At 41.7% G+C, this 16598-nt stretch overlaps 1 protein-coding gene across 6 annotated transcripts in view; it reads right to left on the minus strand.

Moving 5' to 3' along the window:
• The window catches only part of RAD51B (RAD51 paralog B), a 636381-nt gene that overhangs the window by 1731 nt on the left and 618052 nt on the right, over positions 1 to 16598 (minus strand). The window contains exon 11 of one of the 6 annotated variants that reach the window (XM_054971796.1): positions 9493 to 9574. The exons of 4 other annotated variants lie outside the window; for them this stretch is intronic. In XM_054971796.1, coding sequence (XP_054827771.1) covers positions 9493 to 9574 — 82 coding nt within the window. Of the gene's footprint in view, positions 1 to 9492; positions 9575 to 16598 lie in introns of those variants that run through there. One more of the 6 variants, XM_054971801.1, reaches the window with a different exon arrangement.

The following is a 16598-nucleotide window of genomic DNA, read 5'->3' on the forward strand; positions in this document are numbered from 1 at the left end:
GCTCTGCTTCAGGAAAGATAAGCTTTGGGACTAAGCAAGTAGATGTCAGAAAACACAATGGTGGAACAATGTCGCCCATGCATAACATGTTGGAGATCACTGGAATAAGGTGTACATCTACAAAATCCATTGTTTCCCTAATCTGAGAATTAATCATGCATTATTATTCCAGGCACACTTCTTTTTATGCATGTACATACTATTAAAATATTATATCAAAATGTGGCCATTCAGTGGTCTGGGAGGAAGGACCAGGACATTCTGTTGTTCCCTGATCAAATATAGGAAAGAAACTGAGGGATAATATCTTCTTTCCTAACCCAGTTCTTGTACATGAAATTGAGGTGCAATGAGAACAGGCAAAAATTCAAGGTATAATTGCTAAAAAGTTGTACGTGACCTCTTAAAGGAAGATGCTGAAACCTGCACTGAGGATGCCCTCTAAAATCATCCATTCATTGCTACAGGCAAATGAAGAGATAAGAACTGGACAGAGCAGCAACCCAGAATAGTATCCTGGTCTTATCAGAAGAAAAATATTCCAAGTGATAATGAATTGCTGCAGATTATATCTCCTTGTTTGGAAAAGAGCTTAGACCAAAGGGAAATGTTTGTTTCTAACAATTGCATTGCAAGGTTACATAGACCTAGGCAAATATGTGCTTCAGCTTGTTGGATTTCTTCAACTGATCCTTCAAACAAGTTCCATTGTAGTGCAGGGGAAAAAAAGTAAAGTTCCTCCAAGGACCCCCACAGGGAAATATGCACCTAGATGAGCCAACTGCTATTGTCCAGGAACAAAGCAGTGAAGTATGTCAATAAAGCTGGGCAAAAAGACAGGTTAAAGGCAAGGGGATGGACTCTGCGATGAGGCCAGTGATACAGCAACTGGAAAGTTAAGGGGGAAGTAGCTGGAAAAAGAAAAGGAGCAAGCATGTGCTTTATTTGTAAGAGAAGACCTTCTCTCTGCTTTCCTCCCTAGCGCTATCTGCCTCATCACAGTCAGCAGCACTTATGAGATCATCATACCAGATTAAATAGTTCTTTTTTTGCTAAAATACCCAGTCTAGCTTGAAGGTATATGAAGGTATGGCCTTGTACAAGAACTGGAACAGATATTTATTGACCTTTCAAGCTTTGGAACAGAATATTCTACAAATCTCAGCCAATTAAGAGCAATTTTAGTGTATATAAACTCTATATCTGACATCTGACCACGGACATTTCCCCTGGTGATGCAGTAGAGGTTCTTAGTTGCTGCTTGACAACTGCGATCAAATAGCTGAAAGCAAACAAACTGAAACTGAACTTAGGGCCAAGCTAGAAGTGACGCCTTACACAGGTTGGACACGTGTCAAGCTTCCCTCAAGTTTTGATGGGAAATGTAGGCGTCCTGGTTTTACAGCTTGGCTCTCCATTACAGCTGCAAGACCAGGATGCCTACATTTCCCATCAAAACTTGAGGGAAGCTGACACGTGTCCAACCTGTGTCAGGCGTCACTTGTAGTTTGGCTCTCAGACAAGATTGAAGTGATGCTGGTTGAAGGACACTGTGCTTCTCACTTTCAATGAGGTTCAGTTGACCCTTGAAGATTCAGTTAGGAGACTAGGGGTTATACTGGACCCAGCACTGCTGCTAGAGAAGCAAGTAAATGCAGCTGCAAAAAAGGCAGCTGGGATGATGGCCCCCTACCTTGACACAGGCAATCTGGCCACCTAGATTCATGTTACAGTAACATTGAGACTAGACGACTGTAATGTAGTTTACACAGATCTTTCTTCAAAGTAAAACCAGAGACTCCGGTTGATGCAGAACGCCGCAGCTCCATTATTATCAGGAGCTAGGCAGAGCGTATTACTCACATTCTGCTGTCACTCCACTGGCTATCCATAAGTTACCAGGCTCGGTTCAAAGTTTTGGCCATCATATACCAAGCCCTTCACAGCCTTGGTCCCTCATATCTGCAGGACTGCCTCTCTCCCTAGGCTCTGCCACAGCAGCTTTGCTCATCTGAACAGGGCCTTCTGCAGTTACCATGCAAATGGGCAAAATCAACATCTGCCTGCACATGCTCATTCTCTGCGGTGGTCCCCACCTTATGAAATATCCTGCCTGAAGAGGTCAGGAAAACCCATACTCTCTTGGCCTTCTTCGAACGATGCAAAACTGAATTATTCCTGAGAGCTTTCTTACATAAGTAGGAGGGTTGTACCACAAGGAAATGGTTCAGAGAGGTGCATTGTTCAAGGGATGGGGTCTGTAGACTATACTACTGGGTACTGTCTGTTGATGTAGATATGCTCCTACTGGATAGTTTCTGTGTTGTTTAATATGCCATGTCAAATTACTTATGTTTTGTTTCAGCAGTGTTTCATCTCTGTATTCCTGCTTCTTTTAAAAATTTTGCTATGCATACCCTATTGTTTTGTTTATTGAATGTCCCAACTGTTGATCATATTGACTTATACTGTATAATCCTTTAGTTTCAGTGAGATAGACTATAAACAAACAAACAAATATATTTTCCTTTCAGACACCCCAGCAAAGATCCCCAGTAGAATAAGAAAGTAGCCGAACATTTAACTGTGCACCTCTATAACTTCTCAGTTCACTCTAGCTGCATCCATGTTGCTTTTATTTGTTCCTGTTAATACTACTACTAGTTTGTTTCCTCTTATTAAAGATTATAATTTGTGCTCTGCTGCTACTTTCCACAGTACATCCACTAATCATACAATATTTACTAAACTGGCAATGATGACCCTTAATGCTGGCAATGGTGGCCTTAAAAGGTTTTGTTCACCCCAGTATATATAGCAGCATTAAAAAAAATGCTGTGGGTAAAATTTCACCGGACCAACAATCATGAGAGCTGGAAAAATATGCAAAGTTCACAATATGTGCTGCACAGAGGCATGAGAAAAGGCGGCCCTGATTGGGCGGAATAAATAGAAAAAGCATTAAGAAACATTTAAGATTATGAATAAAATGCAGCCTTGTAGATGGCTTCGGAAGAACAGTATGGGAAATACTTCCCTGCCTTTCACCCGAAAGCTTGGTGACCTGGCCATCCTACACATACCCAATTCCAGGTGACCGAACACACAGAGATGAAGAAAGGAAAGCACATCCACTGCACAGGCTAGCGTAACAATTACGGTAAGAGATGTTTTAATGTTATTACTTACTTCATATATATACCCCACTTTTCTCCCCAATGGGGACCCAACGTGGTTCACAACATTCCCCCCATATCTCCATTTTATCCTCACAACAACCTTGTGTAGGCTACGTTAGAAGCGTGTGACCGACCAACAGTCACCCAATGAGTTTCCATGGCACAGTGGAGATTCAAATTTGAGCCTCCCAGATCTTAGTCCACTGCTGTAAACACTACACCACACTGAATAGCATTAAAATATATACATTTAGCATTTAAATTAACAGCAGTTGTCCGTTAACTGAAGATTTTTTATAATGTGATCCCAAACCACAGACACTGGTGCATTGTTTTCAGTTTCAGGTAGGTAGCCGTGTTGATCTGTAGTAGAACAGCAAGATGAGAGGCTACTTGCACCTTGAAGTCCAACATTATTTCCAAGGCATAAGATTTCAAGAGTCAAACTCCTTTCACTGGATACAAGTAGGAATAGAGATCTTGGAGCCCTTATATACCAGTCAGAATGCAGGAGGAATGTTGTAAAGAAGGGAGTCAGGACGCAAAGATACAATGCAAAATCTAATCACCTTGATTAGAACAGGGGAGCAAATTCAGAAAACTAGCATTGTTGGTGCGTTGTTGATTTAGTACTTGTAGAACTAGGTCAGTATCCTATCCTTTCTCAGTGAATAAAAGAAATCAAAATAAACCCCACTGGAGTTCTTAGCCCCACTGCCCATATCCATCAATTGCAGAACAGCATGTTGGCAATGCTCTTAAGTTAGCCATATATTGAAGCATCCAACCAACGTACACCAACAGAAGTGCATCCCCGATACCATCCTATCCTCATGGATACACAGAACATAGCAAGGGAAGGAATGAAAGAAACGGAAGCACTCTAATGGGAACTGTGGTTTCCCAACAGATGCCCGTAACCATGCTCTGGGGAGTTCAGCAGGTGTATTTATACCTACACTCTTGTTTTCCCCAGCATAATATAATGCTGGTTCTGGACATGGGTTGAAGGGACTTAGGATGTAGACTAAACCCTACTCCTTCACTGCCATACCTCTGGCACTGCCTGCTACTAGCCCCTACACAGATATAAACCACTTCTGATAATCTCTTACCTTGAAAATCCAGTGATGAGACAATCTAAAATGAAAGAAGCTATAGTGCTGGAAAACAGAACCCCCAGGATAGCTCTCAATTGGCTACTGGGAAAGAGCCGAGAACAAATACGAATAGCGCTATTCTTAATGATGGGACTGGATTAAAGCCAAAAGGACAACCAGTTGCTGTTATGAATAGATGCAAAAGGAATGTCCAAAGCTGTGCAACACACATTATAGGAACATGGAAGCCAGGTATGCTAGAAATCATAAAACAAGAAATGGAATGTTTAAACATTGCAATCCTGGGTGTGAGTGAACTAATACTGACCAACACAGGATATTTTCAGTCAGGAAAAAAGCTCGCCCACCATTGTAGTAGTAGTAGTAGTAGTAGTAGTAGTAGTAGATTTATTGTTATAGCCATAGGCCATCACAAGATTAAAAAACCCCATGTTTCATAAAAAAATTACATCCAGCATCATAGTTAGAAAAATTAAAATAAACTGTACAAGGGATCATACTGGTCATAAGACACCCCATTCGGAGAAGCCTTGGATCTGATCTTCCTGGTTACTAATGCAAATTGTGAAACTCTATAGGATACATGACTGTCACTGTCTGCTAACAGGAACACGATTTTCTCAGTTTCTGAGCATGCAGCTGTGACAGGCAAAATCCAGCCAGAAATTTAATTCTGGATGCATCATATATCAGGCAGTATAATAAATGAAGAGGAAAGTTCTCCTCTGCAGATAGCCCACAAATACAAACACGGGTTGTATTCTGTGAAAGTCCATAGGGAGGGAACGAGCAGCATCAAAGATACGGTGGCGCATGGTGCCAGCAGGAAGATGGGCCTCAGGACTGCGCTGCCTGTTCTCCATCAGTTCGCAATTAAGAGTATGGTGTATTGTTAGGCTGTTGGTCTAGGATCTGTGAATCCTGGGTGTGAATCCCCACTCGGCCATGTTAGCTTACTGGGTGACCTTAGGCCAGTCCCAATCTCCAGTTAACCTTGCCCCTCCTCCCTGCCTTTTACTGATAAAAACCAAGCCTGGAAGAATGGCAATACTGACCTTTTTTGCATGTGATTTTTGTCACTTTTGGTCCTACACCTCTTCAGGTTTTCTTCCGAATTCCAGATGCTTAACTCCCCCTTCAGATTTCAATGCTACATGTCAAGGGTTCTCTTCCAAATTTTCTGCTTGCACTGTTTCTGAAGAAATTCAGAAGAAAACCCAAAGAGGTATTGGGGCCAAAAGCAGCAAAAATCACCTGGGCAAAAAAGGCCACTATTATAGTTGCCTAGCAATGGCCATGGAGGGCATCTGTTTCCTAAAACTACAGGCACTCCTTTTATCATTTGTGGGGGTTAACTGCCTCCTCCCTTTTTAAGATTTCAGATTTTTCCTCAGGTTTGCAGAAAGACATGGGGTTGTTCATGGTTTCAGTCTCTGGATTTAGGTATCTGTAGAGCTGGCCACATTGAAAATTAGATATACTGATGAAAGAATTGTTCAGCATTGCCAATATTTAATCATTCAGAAGCTGTAGAATTTCAGAATTTTTCAGTCATCTAAGAAAAAAAATCAGATTGAAAGAAAAGGAGGAAATATAGAACACATCTTGCTTTGACTGGGAATAGAATAATTTAAACAAAGGATCCTGCTGCCACACATACTATCTTCATCACTCCAGAGGAGTTAGCCATGTTAGTCTGTAGTTGCAAAATAGTAAAGAGTCCAGTAGCATCTCTAAGACTAATCAACTTTATTGTAGCATAAGCTTTCGAGAACTACAGCTCTCTTCGTCAGATGTAAACCACAGCATCTGATGAATAGAGCTGTCGTTCGCAAAAGTTTTGCTACAATAAAGTTGGTTAGTCTTAAAGGTGCTACTAGACTCTTAAATATCCCTATCACTGGAAGTTATATAACTCCACCCCATTTTTTTAAATATTGCTGGGCAAACCATTATAAAATGCTCTCTACAGAAAATTCCGAAGCAAGTTGGGAGTGGGGGTGGGGGTGGAATTTGAGAGACAGAAATACAATATAGGGCTGGCTGATCTACCCAATGTCACCCAATTATACTTTATTAAATTGTGTTGTTATCCGCCCTGAGCCCGCAAATGTGGGGAGGGCAGAGTATAAATCCAATAAATTAAATTAAAATTAATTACTGTAAGCAAGATCTCTATCACAGTGTTACATTTGTTCTGGGATCTGTCAGTTTATCTGTGGGAGGAAAACACTACAGCTGTGAACTTGCAGGAAGATAGACTCTGTCTCAGTTCTGTTGCTGCATCTCCTAGCACTCTGCTCAGCAAAGTTTGAAACTTTTCTCCAGCCTAAGGAGTCTTCTTCTAACTTAAGAAGATACTTGAGTGGAGTATGCGTGAGTGCTTATGAACAGGAGCTTAGAATATTTACCTCCTTTAGTTGAACATGATTGCTGAATTCTTGAATTTATGTTGTTATCCTTGTGTCTGAATAGCCCTGCTGACCCACAAGCACCATTCCTTTCAGCCCCACAAGGTGTCTAAACACCCAGTGACCGCCCCTAGTCTCCGCCTGATGAAATGCCACTCTCCCAGCTCACCCCATTCTTGAAGGAGCTCTTCGCTTATTCTTTCTTTAGAACACTGCCACCAAATGATCATTTTAGGAATTGCCCACCAAGAGGGCCAGTACTCCCAGCTTCCCTACTACATTGCCCTTCTGAGGATCCGCCTAGTGCCCATACCCACCTAGTGCCAGTTCCACTCCCTAAGGTCTGGTTACCATGGGGATGGTTTGCCACACTTGTATATAACACTTGCCATATTTGTTATTGTATACAAACAGTGGAATGGAGAGAGAGACCAGCCTCACCCACTTTGTTATGATATTCAGATATACTCTCCAGTGATGGGGGATCACGCACCTACGTATATCATTTCAATCCAGTGTCTCTCATTTACATAGGAGGTGAATTCTGACAGACCTTCTGCTGCAGTCCACACTGAGGGAAGTCGATTAGAATCCTGAAAGCGACTAAGATGCACATATTAAGCATATTAAGATTAGCATATATTAGTGCTAATTTAATGGTGTGCTAACTTTGATGAGAAGAAACTCCACAGTAAAGAAATTATTTCAGAGGATAGAGTGTACCAGCCGCCTGCAATATTTCTGTATACATATCATTTGAAAGCTTACCGGTTAATGTATGCACAAAGCATAAAAATATTTTAATAGATATTGCTGTCAATTATATTTGGATCATACAATTTTAGGGAAAACGAATCACCTGGATTGTAATTTGGTCAATTTAAAATGTGGCAGATCGTAATGGAAAATGTATGTAAGTAATGGAATCTATCTGTGATACGATATATACTTTTTGGTCAAATGTATCATGTTGGAATGGAGAGATGTTCATGTTCATCAGGTGCTAGACACTGTCCATGGCAATTCAGTACACTTATTTCTTTGGTTTGGCTCCAGTGCAGACTACAGCAGCAGGACCTACAGAATGCTGGTCGGGGGCTGGCTGGCTTCTGGACTCACTTAAAGCTGTGGTGCTTTTAGCTGGCCTTTTCATGCTCACTTTGACAACAGGTTTTGGATCAAGATAGCATATACAGTAATAGATAAAAAAGAAGAAGAGAGTCTACCTTTTTCTTGGAGCGTTGTGTACAGTATTCCAAACCAAAATGTTCTTCCAGCTTTCTGTGAGCTTGCTATACTCATGATTTATCTTATCTTGAACATACTTGCACAAAAATGCAAGGGTTTGGCAAGGCTTATGCTATGCAGTATGGACAGAACATGTTGCTATAGAATAAGGATTAACATTATCTGCGTACTAAACTTGGCCGTACATAGAAATGTATAAATAAAGCACCAGAAAAGAAACTGACATGTTATCAAAGTTCCTTTGGTTAAGAGAGAAAGCATTTATATGGCGCACACAGTTCTATCACCTTTAGTGAGGAATTATTCATTGCAGCACATTTTCTTGTTTTTAATAAAACTAGTTATATTTCTTCTATAATGTAAGCTTTCGACAGTCCAGCATATTTGAGGGGCTGCATTACTGATTACCCTTTCTCACTTCTTCTGGAAGCTTGCTTGGACTTTGCTGCCTTCTTTCTGGCTTTAGGTTCTAATTGTTTATTCAGTGTTTCTTGCGTGGTTCACTAAGTTAACTTAACAGTCTCAACAATGGGAAATACATTTATTTATAAGTAGACGATCACTAGCTGTAAATGTAATCCTCTAGCTTTTGGAAATTAAAAAGTGACATTCCTAGGGACAGACCCATTCCCCCAGAATAACACAAAACATAGAGCCATTCCTACTATGATCTTCTGCCACATGCATCCACCATAAAAAGAACATGATGATACATGCAAATCACAACTGCAGCAAACAGAAACGAGTTAGGCCCCTTCATGATGTTGGAACTGCTACTTCCTATGTCATGTCAAGGAAATGTCACAAGCCCCAAGGCACTGGAGAGAAGAATTCATACTGTGGTTGTTCCTCACACCAGCATTTCCTGTCTTCAGGAAGGGCAACAATAGTATGAGGGAGGGGTGGAACTGCAGTGTTGGCTCCTCTCATATCACTCAAGGCTTCTGATGCTACCTTTATAACAAGGGAATGAACCACACTGCAATGGCTCTCATACTGTAAATATAGTGTGCCTTACGGAGATTAGCAATTGAGGAGTGGCATAATAAATATAGAGATACTTTAGGCCGCATCCCAAAGGGAGCATTCCACTTTGCAGGGCTTGAAGAGAGTTGCAGGGTGCTAAACCAGAGACACACCCCATTTTTTAAGAGCTCAGAAGCAGCAACGGTTCCCACATCGTTGCTCCAAAGTTCCTGTTAAAGAATGAAGCAAGAAGCGCTCCTGCAGTGTCCTGCTAGCAGGTAGGAGAACATGACAATCAAACAATAAGCCCCCAAAGTCCCTCCACAGTTCTTCAAGTAGCAGGCACTGTCTTGAGTATGTAATTTACTACTAATGCAGACGTGCAGACAAAAAAGAGATGCTATGTTTCACATGATTTTGCCCAACAGTCCTTGGGCAATTCCTCTTTTGGAATGTATCTGCTAACACTTACATTAAATGAGAATGTGGTTTTAAGAGACATGTGCCTAACTAGATGAACTGACAGATAAACTAGCACCTTCCATTCTAAAAGTCCCATAGACATACCAATTCTGAGTGAAGTTTCTCTGAGAGACGAGTTCTCCGAAAGCCAGAATCAGGAAATAGTTAAGTAAAAGCAGGTGGAGCGCTGCAAGAGCAAAGCAGGAAATAGCAGTGTCTGAATGGATTCAAAAGAATGTTCCCTGCCTCTCCCCCTCAGCCCTTGGGCAGCTGCAGTAACAAGCTATCCGCCCACTCCTCCTCTGCTGCCCTTATCTCTATCAGCCCCTGAAGACACAGGGCCTTGAAGGCCGCAAACACCATCGGCCTGAGTAATCCGCAGCAATTCAGAGCCAGGCCCTGGGAGTATTGGGAGGAAGCTGCCTGGAAGGCAAAAGAAACAGGAGACCCACCCACTGCATTAAGGGATGAATGAGTAAGAAACACCCTGTAAGCGCCAAAAGCTCTCTAGTGTGGTTCTAAAAATGAGGGAAATAAAAATAAGCAACACAGAAACCCATTTAGAACAGCTGCTCTTATCCTGAAGATTATGGACTCACTTTCCTCAAGAAATATCTGAAATGGGAGCAAATTTTCAAAAAATTATATAACAATAACAGAAAACAAAACAATAATCCTAAAATAGTACAAAAGATATGTACATTCAACATATCCTACAGCAATACTTACTACAACAGACAGCTATACTTACCCTAACCCTTAATTACAGATTATCCTTTCAACATAACATAATACTGGAATCTAATAAATTTCCCAACCTTTCATTATCTGCTTATTTATCAATGTAGTAAATTTAACCAAATTCACCACATTCCATACTTTCTAAACCAATCAATCTTATGTGGAACATATTTTGTTTTCCAATGACTGGCCAGCACCAGCCTCATGGTTGCTTACAAGTTTTAAACCGTATTTTGAGCTAATTCGTTTACTGTTTTAACATAGTTTAATAAAAGAATGTCAGGCACTCGAGGCAATAATATTCCCAAAACTTCAGATACTATACCTACTACCATTTCTCGTTATATCTGCACATGTTCACATGGCTATCACATGTGAAAAAACAACTCTTATCTTTAGAATAATACCAGCATGCACATGCATTGTACCTTTATGCCCTCCCTTGTAACACCACACGCATCTTTGGCTGGAATATAAAGGCTCAGGGATCTCCATTCCTACTTGTGTCTGATGAAGGGAGCTCTGACTCTCAAAAGCTTATGCTCTGAAAATTCTGTTGGTCTCTAAGGTGCCACTGGACTCAAATCTTACTGTTATTTTATTATTTTTATTTTATTGATTGGATTTATATCCCGCTCTCCACATGAGCAGGCTCAGGTGGGTCACAACATCATAAAAACTACAATTTCAAGAGGATAAATATATACAATAAATATAATAAATTACAGTTTAAAATCATATAAAACAATAAAATATCAATACATATCATTCTGGGTAGGTATAACAGATCTTATTAGACAGTGGAGCAGAACAAAACAGGCAAGGGACCAGCAGGATAGTTTGTCAGCTCCTCAACCACTATCATAGGCCTGATGGAACATTTTCATTTTACAGACCGGCGGAGCTGTAGTAAGTCCCACAGGGCCTGGGTCTCATCTGGGAGAGCGTTCCAGAAGGCCAGAGCTGAAAAAGCCCTGGCCCTGGTTGAGTTCTACTGCAGACCAACACAGCTACCCACCTAAAATAAATTTTTGATAATCTCCAAGGCAATAAATGCCACTAGTGAACTATTTTAAAATAATTTATTTTACTTTTAAAATATTTTACTTCATTTATACCCCATCTTTCTGTTCAATGGAGGCTAGGGTTGCCACCAGTCCCTCTTAACCTCCTGGTGGGGGACTGGCTCCTTAAACTCACCTCTTGTGTTTGGGGGGGGGGGGCGCACGCACGAAGCGTGATGATGTCACTTCTGGGAAGTGATGTCATTGCGTGGCCCCTGAACGCACCCATGCTTCTCAGGGGCTCAGATCGGGACTGCTGCGGAGTGCAAGAGCGCTCCTGTGCTCTGCAGCAGCCCAAAATGGGCCCGATCCAGGTGGCTGCTGCGTACAGAAGTGCGCCACACCGCAGGGGAGCGCACATAGAAGGTGTGCCCCTCCGCTGGCCAGGTAAGTGAGGGCGGGATGTGGGGGGCGGGGGATCTCCCGCCCCCGCTGGGGGTTTGGCATCCCTAATGGAGACCCGAAGTGACTTACATTGTTCTTCTCTTCTCTATTTTATTACCAAAACAACCCACAGAAGTAGGTTAGGCTGAGAGTATGTTACTGGACCAAGGTCACTCCATGGCAGAGTGAGGATTCACACCCAGGCTTCCCAGATCCTAGTCCAACATCCTAACCACAACACCACATAGGCACAATTTTCTCCTAATTGCAAACTGATGGAAAACGGGAAGTGCAATCCTGCCATTTTCCTGCCGGTACCCATGTGCCATTGTTTCTGTAGTGCTGCTCATTCCTTCTCTATGGACTTTCACGGGAGAGCTACAATGGCGGCCAAGCCCAGCAAGGCGCAGTAAAGCCACAGCAGCGAGTACACGCCCCTTTATTTTTTGACAACCCTGCCAGCATCCCCCAATGGCCACACTGCTCCTCCTGATACACCTGTGAGTGGGAAGCAAAGGTGAAGCCAATGTGCGGTCCATGATCTTCACTGCCTGTTGCCACCTCTATCCCCCTCTCTAGAGCACAGGCGGCCAGGGACCACAGGACCCCACAATCGTGGTGCCTGTTCTGTGCTTGGGAGAATCCCTCCATGAGGGTGGGGGAGCCCAGGTGCCAGCCTTTTATATAGTAGGATATGGAATCACGCAATCGTGCTACTTTACTGTTTGCATATTTATGAAACACTTTTGCATTTAAAACTTTGAACGGCAAATCAACGGTAGAAAACAGAGTACTATGCATGCCTAGTTTTTACAGAAACTAAAAGACAGGGCAATGGCACAGTACAATCCCACATGAGCTCAAAAAAAAAAAAAGGAAAGTTGGACAGGAATGCACCAATGTCATTTGTGACGAGGCACAGATAAAGAACGCATTTTCTGTTTTGGGACCTTCTTTTTCATGACAAACACCCACAAAACATGCATGAGGATGACGCATGTGAAAGTGAGTTCTCGAAGCAGATTGGGAAGATGCTACTTTGGGACAGGGAAAACTTGAAAAAATTGGAACGTGTGGAAGTGGCCTATGATCAGTGAAAAACGTCTACTCTAATACTGAAGAAATAACTCTTAAATAAAATTATGCCCCCCTCCACACACACCACAAACAACCCAGCACTCTGATTTCTTTCCCCACGTCTAAAAGACTAGGACAAAGAAACCATTTTTACAACAAACTGTATCTTATTCTGTTCATTTGCCGAAGGTGCTTTTCGGAAACTAAATTTTCAGCACATTTTACCATAATGGAGATCTACTCATTGCACAGAGGCTATTAAGTGACTGGAACACAACACAACAGTTATGACAGAAAACTAAGAAAACAAGATAGTGTTAATCCCTCCTTTATGAGTGAAATAAGTCTGAATTCTTCTGTAATCAAGTCTCTTTAGAAAATAATTCTGGACAAAGGTCTTTGAACATTAGCTGTCAAAGTTCTCATCCATTTTCTGTTAGGGCTTAAATTGGCTTGGATCCAATACAGAAATTTCAAGGATGAAATGGAGAATGATTTTTTTCACCAGTTCCCCCCCCCCCTTCTGCTGAAGCCCTATGACATGCTCTTCCTGGGAGTCTCCTAGTCCTGTCCCCAAGGAGCAGCATCTTGAAGGTTCTGAGCTCCAGTGAGAGGGGGAAGCTGACAAAGTCACACTCTATGGATGGAAATTCCATGGAAATTACTGGTGGATCAAGGCCATTGTACTGGTGGATCCAAGCCCCTTTTGCCACAACCATATTCGACCACATATTTATAATGAATGAATGATTCAACCAGACACCCTCAGTAACTCTTCTAAAGAATATGGATATCCAAAGGACATGAGGAACAGGATGAACAGATACAGAATCTATTACCACAACAGTCCTTTTTCTGATGGGAACCCTGGAAACCAACAGCCGCCCCAGACCATCCAAGGGGCCAGTACAAACCCTCCAAGAAGCCATCTCACCAGTTGTCCTTTTCTTCCTTACCTACAATGTCAACAGGCCCCTCAAGACAATATGGAGCACAGCAGAAGTGATAAACTCCAAGGCACAGTTCTCTTTAAAAGATCTCATTTGCTGTGGGAGGGGATGCCTTAACACAGTTTTCAGGGCCTGCTTCTCTGCACAGGGCATAGTTTTGCTGTAGAGGGTGTTGGAATAAGTTGCCTGTTTAAGTACTGTAGACTTGGTCTTGGCCAGATTCAGCAATGATTCCTCCTCACCCTCCATCTTAGCTCTGTATGACTCTGTGATTTACTCTCTTTAGCCAATATGGAACAAAATAAAGGCTGCTAGGAGGAGAGAGCATACATTACCTGATGTGCTCCACTTGAAAGAAAGTGTTGACACACTGCAAACCAAATTAACGTTTCCTTGGTATACCCATGTGTACATCATCAGTGCAGTCAGTTTTTCCCGTCTGAAAATAATTATGGCTATTGTTACTTATTTAAATTTGAATCTGCCAGCCAAACCTCTCTTTGTAGAAGAATTATGATTTAATAATTTGAGATCAAGAGCTGGCTTGCAAGTCTTTTGAAGATGTGTTAACCAAAAGATAGCAGACAAAAAAAATTGTCCCTGCTTGCAGAATCTCAGACTGTGCTTGTGCATTGAGTCAATTTGATTTGTGACCAGGGTGAGAAATGAGAAAGTGAATCCTATAGTCCTTAAATCTTTGTCCGTTTCCAGAGCAAAAATGCACAGGGAGAGAATGGAAGATATGCATGAGCAGCTCAGTATCTTTGACCTTGTGACCTTTGAGTCCTATACCAGGAAATGTATTCTTCCTTTGCTATGTGTGTGTTTTTTTAAGTGTTTGTGTTTCCTTGGCTGTTCCTGGGATCTCCTTGTCTTCTCTTTGGTAATTGTGTCATGTGGTTTTAAGGAAGCACAACTATTTGTGAATCAGCATTCAGGCAACATGTGTTAAACATTGCAACAAAACTTTAATTAAATGTTTATGAAGTCTCCCACAGTTCTTCCAGAAAAAAGACAGGCAAACAATCTTCTGTTAGTTTAGATCCATCCAGCTATTTGCCTGCAGCTCTGTAGCCGAGTAAAAGACTGCTGCATTAATCCTGGCAAGTTACTTCAGCCATTCTCAACCCCACTACAAGGCAGAACGTTGTTTGTCCAAACCTCTGTTTTGGCCATAAATAATATTGAATAATAATAATAAAAAAAACTTTGCAGACTGCAATGCTTATGAAATAGTGTTTGCTTAAGATTATACCGTTTCAGAAATTCTACGCTCTTGTAAATGACACACATTTTTGTGTGTGTGTATGTTACATATTCCACAATTGCAAGCCAACATCTATAAGATATTGACTGTGATATGATATAATTAAAATATACTGTTTGCCACATTCAGTGCAGTTTTAGAGGTGTTTTTAGAATGATTTTAAAAAAATGATAAAGGGGTGAGTACTTATCTTCACACCAGAAGAATTCTCAAGTAACACTTTAGAAAGAACACAGTTTCTTAGCAATGGGGGGGGGGGGAGAGACACCTAGCAATGCCCTTCCATGTTTTAAAAAATCACTGAAATTTAATTTTTTAAAAAAAAGTATTTAGCACAGTAAAATTGAATACTGTCATGAGTCCCATACTGGTCCCCATGATTCCATGTATTAATTAAGCATCCCTTTGGGCAGTCTCTTTAGCAAGAGTGGGAACAGGCCAGCCAATAACGAAGCGTCACAGAAAGGGAGAGTGATCAAATGATTGGCTTTGTACCATCTGAAGCAGGATAAGAGCAGCTCTCCATATATGGAGATGTGAGCATAGAAAAAATTATAAAACCCTGAAATTTGCCCTTCGGAGGAGCAAACAAGGGAAGAGGAGGTCCTTTGCGAGATATCAGAATAAAACCTGTGAAGAATCCTGCCTCCTGACATATTGTCTCCTTGTCTGCATCAAGCTACACAACAGTGTTTTCCTTATAGTAGGAAGGGAAGCCTATATCCAATAGTCAACTGGATACTATCAACCACTTTTCTTAATGAGGATGAATTTTGATAAATTGCTACCAAATATGCAATAAATGAAGGATGTCCTGCCCTCCTCAATGCCAGGAAGCCCTCCACAAGGAAATCCTATGACCTTAAGTGGAAGTCCTTGTCCAACTTTGTTACAAATCAAGGCATAGGCCACTCACCTGGCCATTCCCTACAATACAGGAGTTCCTTTTGAAGCTCTGCTCCTCAGGCCTAACCCATTTCACCATCAAGGTCTATTTTGCTGCCGTTCTGCTGCTAGACTGTTGATCAAGGGCAAAACCAGCTTTTCTCTCCTTCTCATCAAGCACTTTATTTTAGGACTGGTCTGGATGTAGCCTCCTGGCCATGCTCCAGCCCCACAGTGGGACCTACAATTTGTCCTCTTGTTCTCAAGAAACTGAATGAACCAATAGCTACTTGGGATCTAAGACTCACCTTGTGCTCTGCATACCATGCTAGCAGCATTATGGGCTGACCCACCTTTCCTTAACTTTCAGAAGAATAAAGCGACCTGATATGCGACCTGTAACTGTTGTTCTCCTTTTTCCATAAGGTTGTATCCAGCTTTCATGTCAGTAAAGACATCATCCTACCTATCTTCTTTTCTTCTCCACTTATGATGAAAGGACCCTACATTCCCTCGATGTCTGCATGGCATTGGTCATGTACATCAACCACATTTTTTCTTTTAGGTTGCATGTCTGCCTCTTTATATCAAATGCTGGCAATCACAAAAGGTGTCCTTATACAAAGGCTTAGCTGCTGGATGTCACACACTATTAAACTTTGCTACCATTTGGCATGGAAGCCAACTAATACCTTTTCAGCCCAAACATACCCCATCAGGTCAGTTACAGTGTTACATGCCTTTGACAAAGGGATCTCTCTCCTTGAGCATTGCTGAGCCAGTACATGGGCATGGCCACCATTTTCATGAAGCGTTACGCATTTGTTGTGGGAGCATGCAGAG

The sequence above is a fragment of the Eublepharis macularius genome, chromosome 2 (genome assembly GCF_028583425.1).
Source record: "Eublepharis macularius isolate TG4126 chromosome 2, MPM_Emac_v1.0, whole genome shotgun sequence".
NCBI lineage: Eukaryota > Metazoa > Chordata > Lepidosauria > Squamata > Eublepharidae > Eublepharis > Eublepharis macularius.